This window comes from Dama dama, chromosome 5, assembly GCF_033118175.1.
Source record: "Dama dama isolate Ldn47 chromosome 5, ASM3311817v1, whole genome shotgun sequence".
Taxonomy (NCBI): Eukaryota; Metazoa; Chordata; class Mammalia; order Artiodactyla; family Cervidae; genus Dama; species Dama dama.
Window position 1 is genome coordinate 7,621,412 of NC_083685.1, and position 18,756 is coordinate 7,640,167.

The 18,756-nt window shown below is 44.7% G+C and overlaps 1 protein-coding gene across 2 annotated transcripts in view; it reads right to left on the minus strand.

Annotated features, from left to right (window-relative positions):
* Window positions 1-467: 467 nt before the first annotated feature.
* The window catches only part of GRK3 (G protein-coupled receptor kinase 3), a 114,402-nt gene continuing 96,113 nt past the window's right edge, over window positions 468-18,756 (minus strand). The window contains exons 14-21 of one of the 2 annotated variants that reach the window (XM_061141658.1): window positions 18,685-18,751; window positions 18,143-18,243; window positions 17,394-17,460; window positions 16,553-16,648; window positions 12,953-13,115; window positions 10,331-10,467; window positions 7,903-8,016; window positions 468-6,753 (exon numbers count right to left, since the gene is read on the minus strand). In XM_061141658.1, coding sequence (XP_060997641.1) covers window positions 6,592-6,753; window positions 7,903-8,016; window positions 10,331-10,467; window positions 12,953-13,115; window positions 16,553-16,648; window positions 17,394-17,460; window positions 18,143-18,243; window positions 18,685-18,751 — 907 coding nt within the window. In that variant the 3' untranslated portion in view covers window positions 468-6,591. The remainder of the gene's footprint in view (window positions 6,754-7,902; window positions 8,017-10,330; window positions 10,468-12,952; window positions 13,116-16,552; window positions 16,649-17,393; window positions 17,461-18,142; window positions 18,244-18,684; window positions 18,752-18,756) is intronic. The other variant, XM_061141659.1, reaches the window with a different exon arrangement.

Here is an 18,756-nt window from a genome sequence, read left to right on the forward strand (position 1 = left end):
GTGGCTCTGGGGCCACCACCTCCTTAAATTTCTGGCTTAAAGTGACACACGCCATGGGGTCTCTCCGCAGTTTTTTGTGGGAGCAGGGCTAGAGGAGAGGCCTTAACGTCTGGGAGGGAAGCCAGGGTCACCCTGAGAGTACACGCAGGAGGCCTGGCCGATCTCCTAAAAAAACTGGAAACAAGACGGACCCCCCCGGCTCTCCCAGACTCTTTCCTGGCGCCATGCCTTCCACGAGCAGGTTAGTCTCCCAAACCCCGACACTGAACTTGGCTGTGCTCCAGCAATCCTTGAAATTGGCAGAAAAAACTTGTTGGCAGTTCCCTTCCTATAATAAAATCTGCCTCTGCGTGAATTTCCCCCCAAATCAGGATTTCTTACAAACGAAGTCACCTCCTGATAACCGAATAGCTTGATGAAGAAATGTAATTTTTAGCTGGGTGGAAAAACAGCACACCAAAGTTAAGTCTCTTTGTATACAGATCCTGTTTATTGAGGTTTATATACGTAATTTATCAACAAAGAAAACCAGCCTGGCTGCCCCCCAAATGACCATGAAAAACGACGATACTAACCGACGGTGACACGCCACGCACGGGACAGGTGACCTCAGACCTGGCCCAGCATCTCACATGGGAAACGATTTCAGACCAGTAAACACACACCAAGAGGTGGCTGTGACCTCTGCTGGCACAACTGATGGGAAGAGGAAGAAAACCAGATAACAGGTACAATCTTTAGATTTATAATATCCAATTCACTGACCTCTTTTGGCATAGCAATGCATGAGAGAAAACGGATTTATTTCTTCAAAGGTGTTAGTTACCCTTTGGCCACAAACAGAACAAATATGTGACCATGTGGATGGTTATGCAGCAAGGGACACAAGGAGAGAGAAATGTCAGCGTGTGAGGACGGACCTGTCCTCACCCCTCACAGGGACCCATCTTCACTGTCTCACGTGGACCCCTCAAAGGTCTGCTCGAAAATAAGACCTCTTGCAAAGTTTTAACGGTGGACAAGCCCATTTCCCAAATCATTTTGAATTGGCGAGATGGGAAGAGTCATGTTCAAAGAAGCTGCTCCCAGAAGTGCTGCTTTTAAACCCAATCGGCTGTTTTCTGAAGAACGTGGAGTAAGAGGCTTCCATTTAGGGAGCTGATCAATCAGGTGCTACAGTCAAATCTTGAGGCGATGGCAAGACTGGTTGGGGGATTTGGCACAAGGAAGAGTCAGAAGTGATGCTCTGCAGGTAGACTTCAGCTCCTGAAGGCTGGCCATACAAGTACCTACCTGCCCTGCTTGCTGGGGCCCATACGCGCCGCTGTGAGGAGAGGACATCATGAGGAGAGGACACCAACATGCTTTTCTGAAGTTCTTCTATGGTGGAGCTGGTCTAGAGGGACGCGTTCGGGGAACCTGTCCCCAAGCACAGGGCCTTCAGAAGAGGTAGATGAAAGCAGTACCTCATGGCAAGTTCACGGCCAGGTGTTACCCAAGAAGTGCACGTGCCTCTCGGCACAGCTCTGACAGTTAAGCTGTTGTTGAAAAAAGTCTGCGGGCCATGAGAAGGGGTGTCCGCCCCCACACTGCTATAGGCTTCGCTTCAATTTTATTTTGTGAACAAAACAAAATGAAACAGAAAGGAGTGCGTTTTCTTAAATAACAAACTATACAAATAAAAAGGAGCAGAAGCAGTTAAATGTTTTTGATGAGAACAAAGAGAGGGTTCAATAAATAATATAAAATGCTTTTGTGCTAAAATAGAACTCTTGTTTATATATATATATATATGTATATGTAGTTTGGCATCTTAATGTTACCCAGAAAAAAGCCACATCTGTTAGTTAAAACATAGAAAAATACAAACAATAAAACTTAAAAAAAAATGGCCAGTGCTTAGCTTATAAACCATATATAAAATGTACATCATGGAATATATCAACTAAGAAACAAGAAGTTGAATTTCAAGTCCTTTGAAATATGAATACATGATTAGAAATATTTCTCCATTCCCTACCCTCACATGAGAGACATTTTATGTTAGGAAAAAAACTAAAATGGAAGCATAGTTATCAGTTTTTCAGAGATGATTTTGCAATTTCTTAGGTATAAGAGAGTTTACTGTAGAACATGAGTTATTTAAGTCTAAAATGAAGAATTAAATTTTTCCTATATATGGTTTTGACGAATGCATATCCTGTTAATCCATTTTCTGTAACATGTGCGTTTTGTTTTTTTAATAAAGGCAATTTAAAATTTGGGGTGCTACACTTGTCAGTAAGTGCTAACCCAGCCATGCCAGTGAAGTGGCCGGTCACTCGTGTCCCCATTGCCAGAGCTGAGCATCTCTGTCACCCTTTCGTCAGAGAATGGCTCTCTTAAGTCTTTGAGGATGAAGGAAATCTAAAGGCCATTATGATTCGAGGAAACCAAGAAGTATCATTTTAGAGTTCAACTTTCATTCATTCTACAATAAATTTTTTAAAATGTGGCCTGGATACAAAGATTCTTATTAACATGAATTTAAATGATTAATTCTTTAAAGCTTCTCAAGTCAACCCGATGCAGGAGGAAAATCATGTTAGAACTTTAGAGGGAAAAAAAAATGTTCTGAGAAATTCAAACTGTTAGAGCGCACTCCGCCTGGCTCAAGCGGCACGCCTCGTGTTATCGTCGGGGAATCACAGTAACTGCAACGCTTCTGCGGCCATGTCCCCACCCGACCCGCAGGGCAGGGCACTGAGAGCCACCCACACCTCCCTCTGGCCCCCTGCTTGGCTGCCAGGCACACACAGCCAGACGGGCAGCAGCTCTGGGCTCCGTGGGCCTTCCCCAGGGCTGCTGGATGACAAACAGGGGCAACCTAAAGTCCTGGTGGAAAGCAAACAGCCTATTTATTCTAAGTCTAGCAGCTCCACAGTCAAAGAGACCAAGTCTTACAAGAGTTACTGTTCAACTCCTCTTCTTCTAAGAGGAGGACAGCCCTGAAGCCCCAAGTTTAACTGTAACTTCCCTGGTCCTTGATGGTGTAAAGAGATGAGTTTTTACCAGCAAATAAACTCCTTTTTCTCTTTGCCCCACTTCTACCAGGACGTCTCAGGATCTGTCACAGATCTGAATGAAGGCTGCTGACTCCTCTCTGCCATCCCCCGGCAGGCGAGGTGTTCACTTTCCAAGTATCTCTGAATGACACACATACATTTCCCTGAATGTAGGTGAGAAAAATTACAACTAATTAAATCACACAAGAGAAGTTTTATCTTACACCGGCACATTGCACATTTTTAACAGATTTACATAGAGCGAAAAAAGTCCAACTTTGGGAATTTTCTTTTCTTCTTGATGGTTTAAAATTTTGAAACATCAGAAAAGTCAATTCCACAGAAAAAGTCAAACGTTGTATTGGATTGACTAAACTATAAATTCCAAATGAAATTTAAAAAAAAAAAATCCTCGGGGGATTGGGGGGGAACACACTTTGATCTTCAGAGTTAAACCACATTGTCAGTTGGTCAATGACATTTTTTTAAAATGACCAGTGAGGGTCTTCAAACAATTGTTGCCAGGGTCTGTATGGAGTATTTCAAACTGCAAATCAAGGCGAAACGTTGCTTTAAGAAGGTCGTTGTTTGTGGCTGTTGCTCTATTTACTTCTCCAGCTTTGTTGCTGTCTTTCTTGAACAGAATGCTATCTTTCGTCTCTTTACATACAGAACTTGAAGTTGTCGTGTCTGTGAATGGACCAGTTAGAGGCACAAGTAGTGAAACGTTCTCATTAGCAGTGAAATAACAGCTGATTTCTAGCAGTTTTGCTGAAAAATTATACTTAAACATGACAGAGAAGGAAAAAACCATGAGCCCCAGTGACATAAGGGGATAAATGCACCAAGGAGAATGTTAACAGGCCAAAAAAAGAAATAACCTCAGATTCTCCCAAGCTTCTAATTCATTTCATAGATGTCACACAGCAGCGTAATCAATTTTTAGGCTTTGCTTTAATGATTCCTTTGCTTTATGAAATCAAGACATTAACATAGTTTTATAAAAATATCAGCTTCGATGATTTTCTCAAACATTAAAACATCCCAACCATATAAATCTAAAATAATGATAGTACTTGTGCTCAATTTTGTCCTTTTGAACGGTCCAAACATAGTTACAGCCAAACATGAAGACCTAAAACAACCACGTACACCAAGTCTTCTAAAAACAATCGACTTCTTTGGCCATGTGGGTACCAAGTGCTGGCACAGAAGGGTCCCGGAAAGTCTTCCACCTGGCAGTAGAGACACGTACCCCATCAGAACGGCTGCACGAATGAGTCCAGGAGGAAGACTGGCCTCTCTAGGGCTGTCAAACTAGACCCCAACACAACCCAGGACCCACCCTAAAAAAGCCACTCATCCTAACCTCACAGAGTACTTTTAATAAGTGACATCCACGTGACACTTCTCAGCCCTGTCCTTATCCATCCATCTTGAGTTGAGGGAGTTTCCTTGGAATAAATCTGAGGCAACAGAGCTCTCGGGGTGTTTCCAACTCATTTTTCTTTTCCAAAGGGAAGATGACCTTATGTTCTGGTCCAGAGCTTAAATGATGTTTTTCAGAGATGCAAACTGGCATAGCTGGTGCCCTGGGTATGCAGTTTTGGGATGCTAAGCCCAGACCCCTGAGGTTCATGTACCTTCTCCACGGAGAGGTTGCATCTCTCCTCTGTCCAGCAGAGGCGCGAGGCTCAGCAATTTCTAAACTGTAATTTACTCATCTCTGAACTGGAAGCGCTGAGCACACACGAGCTTGCAACAGAGCCGCTAACAACAGCAGTGACAGTGACGGACAATCGCTATGGGAAGATGTTCACTCGTCATGAAGTGCTTTTCCATCTCTGTTTTTTTGTTATTTCAACTTTTTTTAAAAAATGGAATTTGAATACTCTTCTTCCCTTTACACATCAGGAGAATCCATGTAAACAGTAGGCCCCAACTTCTACACTGCAAACAGCAGAGAGCAGAACATGTATATTACACTCCAACTAGCAAGTGAGATAAACAGTAAACCTCGCAGTTTCTTCTCCAAGGAAATTTCTATGAAACAAAAGGCTGTTTCAGTAATTATCTTCCCAAACTCTCAAGACATCGTTTCGTTAAGAAGGACTGACTTTCCCAGTGAGCACGGCACACGAATGTAAACACAGAGATTTGGAACCACTAAAAATATCAAGGACAGGATACAGATAATTACGATGTCAAGTTATTTATATTGTGAGTAGTCGACTTGGAAACAGACAATAAAAGTGCACTAAGAATAGGACAAATATGTTGACTTTGAAAACTACTGTTATTATTTTTAGTCTGATGACACGGAGGACATCACTGGGAAACACACTGGGTTTTAGAACCCAGCACTTATTTGGGGCCTGACACCAACCCCGGGGAGAGGACGGCCACTGGGACCCAGCCATTGCTGTCACGGGATGGCCCGTCCAGGCCCGGGATCACTAATGACAGTTGAACGACAGCACAAGTTCAACACACACAGTTAACCCCTTCTGGCACATTCATCTTCGGCATTCCTTTTTCAATAAAATTCATTTTAAGTTATACTAAAATGTCAAACACAGTTTCTTTCCTTGACTCATTCATTACCGAGATGCTTCCTGAGGTCAGGCAGAGGGAACCAGAGGTGCTGGGTCACATGACCGCTTCTGTCCAAACCCAAGACAGGTGTCCCCCCAGGCGGTCCCGGGCACCCAGACACAGGAAAGTGCTGTGGACTTGGAGGGTTTTGAAAATAGCTATTGCCTTGAGATGTAAACCGCCACTGTCTCTCTTGTAGAGCCACTGCGAACCTTCTGAAGATCTGTGATCTGATGCCTCAGGTGTTGACTGCTCCCACACCCTCAGGGGGTGGGGATGGGGTGGCGGGCAGGGTCCTCAATCCCCAGCTGCCTGAGCTCCCTGTCACAGGCAGGCTGGTACCCGTGGGTGCAGCACCCATGGGGAGGGCCCAGGTGCAACCCTCTAAGAAAACCTCTGCAGCTTTCAAGCCTGGGAGAACAAGAGACACCCCCGGGGTGGTCTGCCATCCCCCTAGTAGCACAGAGCAAAGACAGTCAAAAACCCAGGAGCGGCTGTTGATGGACAGAACGTGGCAGTGCAGGGCAATCTGAACAGCAGACTGCTCGATCCCATCTTAGCAAGTCTGAGATACGCTTGCTAGTGGATGTAAAAAGTGCCGTGATTAGTAGGGAGCATTTCAAGTTCTAGGTTCACCCATAACCAACAGAAACGTATGGCAAAGAAGGAGAATTTCATTTCTTCAGTAGTTTCGAGGACAGAGAGATGCGATGGTGGCAGAGGCCCTTAGGAGGGAGGAGGCACCCCCGAGCCTGACGGTGGTCACCACTCCTAGTGGAAGCATCTCAGAGTCCTGGCCCCAGCCCGGCCACAGAGCACCCTGGATGGGAGCAACTCCGTCTCTCATCCTCACACTTTTCCCCAAGGCTGCACTCTGAGGACTGAGCAGCCCATGTGGACTGCCCGGAGGAGGAGGTGCTTTCTCCCGGGACCCTCTCCATCAGTCTGGGGTTCAGAGGCCGTTGCTGTTCCTGTGGCAGAGAGGTGGCTTTGAGAGTTCCACGACGGCCGAGCGGGATTTGTTGAGGAACTTGGGGGCTCGCCGTAGCAGCCGCTGGGCCTCCGTGAATGTTTCTGTCAGCTCTTTCTTCCACTGCACAAACTCTGGGTCACTCTGAGGGCAAACACATGGAGGGGAGGAGTTGGGACAGTGTCACAGCTCTGCTGACACATGTGGAAGCCTCTGGCCAGTTCAGATGGCCTCGGAACACCCCCCCAGGGAAAGCACACCCCATGTCCCTCCCCTAGGCCAGTGAGGAAGCGGGGAGGCACACAGAGACTTCCTCCAGGGGCCCCTTGCTCAGAGGAGGGACCAAGCCCTTCAGAGGAGCCTCATACGGCCCCACTGGGAGACTTGCTGCCTTGACTTTGTAGAGCAATCACCTGTGATCTCTGATGTCTTACCACAACTTAGGTCTAGAAGATAAAATATGAGGAGTTGGCTTTTTGTGGCTGAGCTGCACAACACATGGGATCTTAGTTCCCCAACAAGGGACTGAACCCGCGCCCCTGCAGTGGAAGCGTGGAGTCTTAACCACTGGACCACCAGGGAAGTCCCCAGGGAGGAGTTTTCACAAATTTAAGAAGCACCTTCGCATGTGTAATGATGTCATGAAGTAATTAAGCATATGTTTTACTATCAGCTATTGGTTTATCTCTCTAAACATGCTCTCTCTTTACACACACACACACACCCCACACACACCCCCCGCCCCAGCAGAAAAGCGTTGAAGTCACAAAATAAGCACATCTTTGTATCTGCTACTGCTCTCTTTCTCTAAAGATGCTCTTCTTCACACCTCCACACCCTCCCTCAATACCTCAGTAGGTAAGTGTTCAGGAACTAAGTCTGAGCTACGACAGAACTTCGGCAAAGAAAAATGGCATTTCCCTGCTCACAGTTACTTGGGGATCTTATGTTTATTTAAACACAAACCTCAATTTAAACATGCTTAAAGAGCAGAGCAGATCTGGGAAACTGTGGAACAAATGCAATTTGAAGCCCCTGTTAATTACTGGATGGTTTCCAGAGAGGGGGTAACCACGTTATTTCCTGTCCTTCCTCCTGTCATCTTCTAAGAACACTTCTTTTAAAATAATTGTTAATTTGCCGAAAACTTGTGTCTTCTGCCTTTCTTGCTAAGTTTGTGAGTGATGAAGCGTGGACTGAGAAAATGTCAGATAAGCAGGCAGGCATCTTTGCTGAACGTTTACATCACTGTTGTAACCTTCACCCCTGTGGGAAATGCAAATGAAGACTCACCTCACACTGCAAGACAAACTGCTTCCCTCCTTTTATCCTCAACAAAATGCACTTTTTGTCTTTAATCTGAGTTTCTTCCACGGACACAATCTGTTCCATTGTCAGTAAATTTTGCTGTTGGTAAAAATAAATGATGAGTTACTTCACTTATTATTGCATGAATTTTTAAGTTAATAAATCATACTGAAAACTACCAGCTCAGATAAAGAAAAAAAAAACAAAACAGCCATCTTTCTTTCTTTGATGATATTCTAGAAGCGGGGGAGAAACAACTACAAGGGAAATGTACAAACATTCAAAATATCTCAAAGAAAGCTGCAAAGAGAGAAATATCTCTATGAGGCAGAAAGCAAAGCTGTTCCCTCAGCACAGCACTGATGTGGGGAAGAGTGTGGAGCACACACCTCTCCGGCATCACACACTCCCCTGGATGCAGTCAATCCTGCTGCGAGGGAACACATGATATGCAGGAGCCAGGGGGGTGGCACTGGCTTTGAACCCACAGCTCAGGAAACGTTTGGGCATGTTAGCTTGTAAGCAACTGCTGTTCTGATCATATCGAAATGATGCCATAAACACAGGTGATGTGCTTAAAAGATGGTCCCTCTGGGTCCATGGCATCATTGCTTCTGGTGAATGCCACAGTGCCTCTGAGCACCTTACCATTTTATGTTTTTTGGGGTAAATACTCCAGGAATCCTAAATGAAAAACAACACCATCATAAACTCACATTTCTTTTCTCCTGACTTAAACTTAACGAATCTACCCAAGCACATGACATAGCTTCATGAATCGACACTAAACATTTTCTTAAAACCAAGGTAATTTATCACATCCAATGGTAAGCAAAATAAGATTATCTTTTTTTAGTATTCGAATATTCTGAAAAGTGAGATAATCTCCCTTCAATGTGTACAAAAGTGACTTACTAAGGTCATTCACTAACTGCAAATAAACATTATATAATGATATATGTATGGATTAACACTAAAGTGTATTATACAATTACATTCTGCAATGTAAAAAATACACATGTAATATTATATAAAATATAATTATATACACATATTTTATATGTGTATTTTATATTACACAATATTTACTAGTACCTGAGTTATAACTGAGGATACTCCCAAAGAGTTTTCTTAATCTCAACTCAGATCCTGGCTGCATTACTTTTTAGAAGATGACTTCTACGGCACTAGCAGTAGTGAGAAGATCCTGCTCATTTGTAAAGAACGTGGTCATGCTCAGACAGCAGTCACTCACAATTAAATGGCATCTTCACCAACAGGGATTTGCAAAACTCATTCCAAAGCCGAATACACCAGGTGTGGGCTCACCACTGGTGGGCTCCACGCTCCAGGCAAGGGGAAGCCGTACTCCAATACGCCAACTACATTTTTCACAGCTGGGACCGCTGTCCTGCTTATGGTGACCAACCTTCCCTCTCCAGGAGCAGAGAGCCTTCCACCTGGGCCACCCCTTTCCAGGGACACGAGCCCCAGCTCCTCACACAGCAGGCGGCTGGCAAATGCTGCCCAGCCTCCCACAAGTGATGGTGGGGATCGGAGATTTCTTTCTTCTCATTCACAAACATCAGCCCTTGAGAGGACCTTACAGGGCTGCCGTGTCTGTCTTCCTGTCTAATTGGATGGAGCCCACTTCCGGTCTTCTAGACAGGTGCAGCAGGACAGGAGGGCAGGTGCTCTGAGCTCGGTGCCAAGCCTCTCGGGCTGCACCAATGACCTTGCTTCACCTGACCCCGACTCGGGAAGGCCTCATCACGGAGACAGGCAGGCCTTGGTCAGAATCACTCCTCACCCAAACCTGTCACTGGGGCCAGACCTTCCCTCTCTAAGTCCTGGTTCTCTCTTTATAAAGGTTGGGCCTCTAAGGGTGCGGAGCAAATTAAATGTGTGTGTGTGTGTTTGTGTGTGTGGACAGCACCTGGCCCAAGATAAATATGCAAAAACTGTAGTAGTTGTTACAATTCCTTTTCTTTTTTAATATTAATTTTTATTGGACTATAGTTTGCTTTATATTGTTACCATTTCCACGTCTCCCCTTTTACAGATGAGGAAACTGAGGTTCAGTCAACAGAATGTGCTTCTGAGTCCCAGAGACACGAACAGTGTGTCTGAACACCTCTGACTCCAAAGTCCCAGTTTTTGTCCCCTTTTGGGATCCACCCAACCGCTCTCCAACCTTCGGCAAACCTGCCTGCTCTGACTTCCCTGGATGGCACATTCTATTTTGAAGGGGTACCAAATCTTTCCTTGCTTCAGAGGAGTCTGAGAGTATGAACATGAGAAATCTCACATACACAGGTTAGAAGAGATACACAGAGCACGGGAGAGCTTTTACAAACACGCCAGCGATACAAAATCACCATGGAAACGCGCTCGGCCGTCGCTGCAGACTTACTCGCGACTCGCCCTCTCCTCTCCACTCAAGTCTGTTCGGAAAGAGGTAAAAATAGCGGCGCTGCCACTGGGTCAGGAAAGGGTTCCCCAGCTTCAGCATGTACCCATGCATGATGCAGTCTCTTCCCAGGGCGTAATCTGAGGCACAGAACACAGCGAAGCGTTCAGCAGGGTCGGAAACAGAATGCCCGTAGGCTTCTCAGAAAAAAAGAATGACACGCTTTCTGGAAAAAGAACAAGTTGCTATAAAGAGAACAGTCTATAGAAATCATTACTTTTGCTTTTAAGCACATGAAAGAACAAACTTCTTCAGCTCTCTACTCACATATTAGATGGCTGTTTCTCCATATTCTGATAAATTCAAGATGCTCCTCTATCACTCTGAGAGGGTAAAAGCCTGTCTGCTAACTAGTTTTTTCATTATGCAGGGTGACAGTTGGGGAACAAAGGGTGATTATACTGTGCCTAAAGTACCTTTGCCTTTACATGGCATTGGGGTTCTCCCTTTAACGGTCTATTAAAAAGAACAGCAGAGAGGCGTCTTTGTCCAAAAAAACCAAAGTAACACAAGGATCAAAACTATTCTTTCTTCCACTTAAGGTTATAATTACCCTTTGAACATGTGGTTATGTAGAGAGACCAAGCTAATTTGGGCTCATGCCAAGTTCTGATTACATTTTTACAGCAAAGTATTGTCTTGAAAAAAAAGGTCAATTTTAAGTAGCTTGCTTTGCCTTCCTTAGAGGCTTTGGTGGTCATGCTTAAATCATTCATTCATTTATCATTCACTCAGTCATTCAGTTATGAAGGGAATGGATGCGTAGGTGCTAGGCACAGCGGTGAATAAAAGAGACAAAAGTCCTAGCCTTCAGGGAGCTAACACTCTTAGTTGGAGATTCATGTAATAAATAAGCAAAACCCACGTTGTATCACATGGACAAAAGCAGGAAAGGGATAAATGAAAGAGGGCATGGTGAGGGTTCGTGGTGATGAGGTACAGTTCACGGAGTTGCCAGTTTAATGAAAAAGGTGTCTGAACTTCTCAATATACTTAAAGTGTAAGTCTTCTATTTTTACTTCAGAGATCTAAGCCTAGACTGTATTTTTGTGTGAGGGTGACCTCTGAGATATTCAGCCAAGATCTAGTTATATCAAAATTACTTACATATATTTGAAGATAAATTCATTGTTCTGCTAGATGTTCTAATTGCAGCTCTAGTTAAAAAGCTACACTTCAACAAGGTCATTAAAATATATATTTTTGTTTTCTGGGTCCAATCTGCCAAGATTCTAGTGACATCATAGGTCTCTCCTGAGCAAACTACTGAGGCTGTAATTTCCTGTGTAAAATCCATTCCAGAAAACGTGGTCGATAGTGATCTCAATGGACCCACTTCTCTAAAGAGCAGCTTAGAAATAAAGCCCCTTCTCCTGCAGAGTGGAGGTGAGCAAGGGTAAAGGGCTGCCATGCTCCCTTGGTGCAAATTCAGGTGAGTTTCAGCCAAGCAGTCATTCATCCTGGGATGGAGGACACTTTTCTAAGTAGGTGATAAATGCTACTAGGAACAGCCGACAAGACCCAGGAACCCTGCATCAAGATGCCCCAATCAAAGCAAGCTGTTCATAGATTGAAATGATTTCTGATCATTCTTACTATATGTTAACCTCAGGAAGGTCTTTGCTTAGAAGTAAAACCAAAGATATCTTAATCACTAACCACAACAAGTTTAAATCCAAAATCCACAAAGTCTTAGAAAAATCAAGACTGACAATATTTGGTGAATCAAAAATGACCAGTTTATTTAATACTGGATGTGATGTATTTCCCTTTGGAAATCCTAGTAGGTCACTCAAATATGGCCAATAAAACTATGGCTTGGTGACTCTTTAATGCTGTTTGTAATATGTATATACTCATGCCTCTGGACAATAAACATGTCTAATAAAACATGTCTAATAAACACCTCACATGTGGTGAGGCTAAGTTCCTCACCACCCTTTTTGGGGCCCAGTGGAAAATGAAAATGCAGGTTCCTTGTTAAAAAATTATTTAGAACGTCAAGATGGTGCCAGCAGAGCATTAACCTGGGGGTGGGGGCTGGGGGCAGGCCTGATGATACCACACAGGCCAGACGCCCATGAAGCTGGCCCTGCTCCTGACACCATCATACTTACTTTTTAAAGGAAAAAAAGCTTCCAAATTGGCTCTAAAATACTCCAAGATAAGAAGGCAAGAGTACTGACAAAATAATGCTGACAAAACCCCCATACATATTACATGTGTGTGGACTAAAGACTTTGAAATATCAAGAATATACATATTTACATATGCACGTGTAACTGAATCACTTTGCTGTGCACCTGAAACTAACGCAATGTTGTAAATCAACTATATTTCAATAAAAATTAAAAAATAAATAAAATAGATGAAGACGAGTGACTCTGCAACATCATTTCATGCTGAACACTCCCAGGCCAGGTAAAATTCAAACAACTGATGGCATTCCCCTCCCTCTCCCACCACTGGAAAGGACTTTATGACCCAGATACCATTTTCTGCTTTACCAGAGATCTTGAAAATTCATCGTATTAGAAATATCTTGAGACACACCGGCTATTTTACCTTCTTCATGGCCAAGCTGCTTATTTTTAGCTCTCTTCCTGGCCTCGATTTTATCCATGTCTGCATTCACTGCTTCATAAACCGTTTCTGCCACTTCCTGCTGCCAGCGCTCAGAGATCACCAGAGGGAAGTTCTTGTAGAGTTCTTGGTCGCAATCAAGAAGCTTGTTATTTTAAGAAATCAAGACATGTATGATTTGACATGCTTACAAAGGCAACAGATTCCAAAGCACCGTAACTGTGTGTGGGAAGATAATGAGGTGACAGGCTATAACCATTAGGAGACTACTTCTCAGCTGTCACAAACCTCTGCTGACGACCATCAAGCGGTCAGGCGTATACTATACAACACGGAGAACATAGCCAGTGTTTCATAAGGACCGCAAACGGAGTAGAACCTTTCAAAACTGTGAATCACTAGTAAGTTATATAATATTGTACATCAACTATACTTCAATAAAGTTTTTCTTGAAAAAAGACAAACTAAACAAAGGACAATCCAACAACCAGGGTCCACCACAGGGTGATATATGATAAGGACACTTCACTTCCAACCCTGTGTCAGTCAGATTCAGGCCAATCTTCTACATCATCCTTACTTTGTTTTTGCCAATGAAAAATTAACATATACAGGGTTTTCTTTAAAGTACTAGAAGAATCTGGCAATAAAAGAATATTTCAATTATAGTGAGGCTATTCTATTCGTGGGATTTCCAGGGGGCAATAAAGCTAAAGAATCCATCTGCCAATGCAAGAGATGCAAGAGATGTGAGTCTGATCCCTGGGTCGGGAAGATCCCTTGGAGAAGGAAATGGCAACCACTCTCGTATTCTTGCCTGGGAAATCCCATGGACAGAGGAGCCTGGTGGGCTACAGTCCATGGGGTCACAAAGAGTGGGACACGACTAAGGGACTGAGCACGCACACACTTTTTATTTGTAAAGACAGGAAAACAGATCTCTGTGGTTTTAGAGACATCAACCAGGGAGAACCCAGGAGGGCCCGCTGCTCTCTACCCACCCTCCATTAATCTGGAAAGTGAGAAATACAGAAAGGTCAACCAGGCTGAATTTACCGTTCAACCCACAAACCTTCCAACAAATCCACCTTGAACAGTAGGATTAATCTCAAGACATGTGAAGCGTTTAGGCAACCTGGCCTTTTAGAGGCGCTATGATAAAAATTACACGTAATGACAGCATCTCTCTGCCAAACTATTACTCAGAGTTCTTCGTTTCTTCCCCCTAAGTGAGGCTGTGCTCTGAAAACGAGCTGGGAAAATGCTTTTTCATATCTGAGCTACAGTTTTGTGGCAGAAAGATAAGCGATCCTACTGATAGAAAATAATAGGCCTGTCTTTCAAAAGCATAGCTCTTTCTAGAAGCTTGACTCACTCACTCCCTTGCCTGAGAGGTGAGTATGGGAGAGATATTACTATAGGCAAGTCACTTAGAAGAAAAATGGAGAAAGACTGAGGGTGAGGCTCTGGACCACAGGCCTTTGGCGCATCCCTAAACCACTGAACCACTGGACGAACCTGCATCCAGGTCCCAACGGGGATGCTCTCCACCCGCCCTTATTGATCTGTTACCCGAAAGTGAAGATTTCTGAGGTCAAAATGTGTACTGTTTTTCCCCTTTCTGCTTTCTTCAGATGCCCAAACCAAGCTGAGTGCTGACCTTTTGGGTGTCCTGAGTGTGAGCACGTGTGTGTGTGTGTGTGTGTGTGTGTGTGTGTGTGTATGTGTGTAGTGGAGTGTCAGAGCATCAAGGCTGGGTGAGCACCCTGTGATAACACCGGGACAGATTCTGGAGTCTGGTGAAAGTGAAAATACCCTCCTTTCCCAAGCAGTTGCTCCGAAATGGATGCCTCTGCTTTATGTATAAAGGGTTCCAGCTCCTGTAAGGCCAGAGAGCCTTGGTCTTTGTGACTCAGCCTATGTGAAAAATGCATAAAACAAAGCCCTACCAGAAGTAAGCTGTTTTTCCTTAAAGATGATGTGCTATTTCGGCTGCTTTTTAAGAGACACAGTCTTCTCAGCTCTGGCTCAGGAAGAAGCAAAACCAGCCCAACAGCAGATCTCAGCGCACCAGCCAGGAGGCGGACACAGGTGACCCACCCCAGAGGGGGCCTGGCAATGGAACCGCTGGCTTCATGGGGGGGAAAACCAGCGCTCCCGAGGCTTCCGCAACAGCCCCGGCTCACTCTGTAATAAGTGAGGGTCTGAGCCCAGCCTGTCTGACTCCAAAGGCCAGACTACAGCTGACAAAACCAAAAGCATGAGAATCCCCTTTGAATACTAAAAACTTCACGGGCTCCCATGTGATATTCACTTTCTTTTTAGTGTCCTTTGCTGGAGAGAAGCATGTCTGATGACAAAACTCTTCCGTGACAGCAGTGACCCTCTGAGAAAACTCTGTACAGGGGCTGTCTCCGAAGCTGCAGGGTGGTAGTTACACCCCGACAAGTCCTGTCATCCAGGCCACAGGAGAGGCCGAGCCCCTGGGCAGCGGTCGGCTGTATCCCCAGGGGCGCCAAGGCTCCAACCAGGGAAGCGGCCGTGGCCCTCTCCGCTGTGCTGCTCCTGGGCTGCTCCGCCATCCTCCATCCTGAGAAACTGACCCCACGAGCACACCAACCACATTTACAGCTGGCTGCCTGGTAGGAGAGACCAGGAGGCGGACACAAGGCCAGGAACGCAGCCCGCTGAGACGACACGGTGGCGGGGTGGGGGCGGCTCTCAGAGGTGTGTGGTGGTGGTGGTGGGGAGACTCGGGGAAGCTGAGAAAGTGGGAGCAGTGAGAACTTGACATGCAGTGACAAGCTTTGACTCAGCAGCCGAAAGAGGGCGACTTTGTCTCGTGACTCATCATCTCTAAATATGCCCTTGTCTACTTGGAAAACAATGATAGGAACCAAAGTTTGAAAAATGCAGAGGATGCTATATGTACAAAAAACAGTGATTATTTCGCTTTTGATTGACAAGTGTGAAATGATTCATGCTGTTTGCCCTTTTCATCCTAACACAGAGAGACTGAGAAATTTGGGAGAATTAAGACGGCTGGCTCTCTGGCTTGAAGCTAGGTAATGTTTGCCATCACATGGTTGTTTTTCCCCCTTCATAATACATCTGAGTTTTCTATTAACCACCAATCTATCCAAATCAATAACAATGTGATTATTTTTCAGTTTATCAAACATGAAATGGGTGGTCAAAGAAAGCTCTCCTACGGGAGGGACTTCCATGACGGTCCAGTGGTTAAGAATTCGCCTTCCAATGCAGAGGATGTAGGTTCCATCCCTGGTCTGGGAACTGACATCCCACACGCCACGGTGCTACTGAGCCCGCACATTGCTAACTAGAGAGAAGCCCGTATGCTGCAACTAAGACCTGACAAAATAATCAAATAAAAAAAAAAAGCTTTGTAGTCTCTAATTCAGGTCTTGATCTCTTCTACATTCATCAAACACGTGGATATTCATCTGCAAGTTACAGTCCAACACAAACAGGCCAGTACTAAGACAGTTATGAAGTCTGATTTCCAAAAGAAAGAAAGAAAAAAAAAAATCCCCCTCCTAAAATCTAGCCTCACAAGTGTACCTTGATGCCTTTGGTATCCTCTTCATCAAATGAGCCAATGTCAAAGGCGTCGGCTGCATTGACTTCCCCTCGGGGAGGGATCAAGGGTGGAGGGTACTGGAAGAGCGGGAGAAGAAGGGTTCGGTTACCAGGGGACTGGACCATAGGCCCAGCCCGCTATCCTATAAAGAGTTTGCTGTGAAAGACATCAAGGTGCCACAGTCTGTGTAGCACTCATTCAAGCTCACACAATCACAGTACAAGGTTCACAATGGCCCCCAAAGGAGATGCACCCTCCACGATCCAGTTGCTAGAGGCTGAACGCCTGCAACAGGGCAGGAGGGGTGTCCCACACCCGCAAACGCCCTGAGGCTGATGCTGGCCGAACCAGAGCCTGGACTCTAGGTCTAAACAGGCAGGACTAGTAGAGCATCAGTCCTCAAGTGAGTCTGTACACAGACGAGTCCAAAGCGGATGATCAACGATGAGAAAAAGAAAAACAACAACTTTAATTTGGGGTGTTTTCCTGTATCAGAGAGAACGTTAAAAAATATCTTACAATAAGCCAAGGAGCTCATGCTGCTACCCAATCATGCTAATTCTTAAATTATGTGGGGCTGGGCTTGAAAGTATAAGTGTACGACGTATCCTGCATATTTTTTACATGTAAACGAAGAGGAAGAAGTGGTCCCAAAGAGAATGAGCTAGGAGACAGTGCTTGGATAGAAGAGCAAGAAGCTGAGCTGTGGATGGGAGAGCTGGGGGCGAACTTGGGACAGAGCCAGGATGCAGAGATGCAGACAAAGATGCAGCTGGAGAGAGTGTCGGGGCTGGTACTGGAGCGGGGTCCCAGCAGGAGTACCTTCTGCAGGTAGACATGCTGCCAGTCGATGCCTCTGAAGAAGTCATGCGTTTTTAGCTCCTGTGCGCTGCGGGAGAGACAGAATCACAGCAGCAGTAAGTATGCATTCGGAAAACTAAGAAATGGTTCACAAGCGTCATCTCCTATTAAGGACACACAGCAACAACTATTTTCAGTTCTTCAAGACAGCAGGTAAAATATGCTTCTTTCCAACCACCCAGGAAACACTGTGATGTTTAGCAATGCTTCACGCTGAGCTTAGGAATATGATCCCATATAATCAGTTACAGGGGATGCTTACCTCGGCCTAAGATGACCTAGGGTTTTTGCAGACTATCTCTGTGTCTGCAATCGTGAGAACAAATTTAACTAGGAATTGAGTTAGAGCGATCTACATATTAAAGAGATTTACAGCAAAGGTCTACAAGTCCTGATAGATCAGATAACAGAGATACAAAGCAACAAGTACTAATTTCGAAGCAAACTACACATCTAACAGAATGGTGCATGCTAAACCCCTTCATAAACTGAAGAAAACAATTTTTCCCAAAGAGCACTGCTGCTTAAACTCAGTTCACTTGGAACAGAAGGAGTTGCAGACTCTAAGGAACACATACCCGTCAAGACACACAGCTCCTACGTGATCCTCCCCTACCCACCCTGAACTGAAATGGCAGATTCTTGATACATTGAAAGGAACTGAACTGCTTTCTGGGGGGAGATGCTGAAATGCAGAAACTTCGGCCTACCCGCCTCCGTGGCAGCCAAGGCGCTTACTGACATCTCGCTGAAGCAGGCCTTCCAGAAGGGACTTGAGCTCCGGGGAGAAGACATCTGGAAGTTCCACATTCTGGGGGTGGGAGGAGGGGAACACGACTTCAAAAACGCATCTGTGGAAACACTGCCCTCACCTTCGACCAGATTTAAAGGCCATTTCTTCCATAAGGATAGTGTTAAAGAAAACTGCAGATACATCACAAGTTAACATTGACTCTATAAAGAAATGCAAGGCCGTTACTCATCACTTTCAGAGTCAATCGACAGGCTGGAGCCAGAAGAATTGGGTTTCCTCCCTCTTTTGCGTCCCAGTCATTTTGCCTTTTTCTTTTTCTTTAGTTTTGGTCTTGATTTTTCTGCATCTTTCTCTTACTGTCTGTTAGCAAATCTTGTTATCTGCCTTGGCATCTATTTCCATTATTTTAAGAAAGCATATTTTTTTTTTTACACTAGTTGTAATGGAATGAGATAGGAAAATTATAATGAGAATAAAAACGGATTTTGACTTTCTTACCATGGTGAGAGTCATTCGGTCTATCTCATGCTTATCTTTGGTTTTATGTTGTCTGAAAGGGCTGTGACTGTA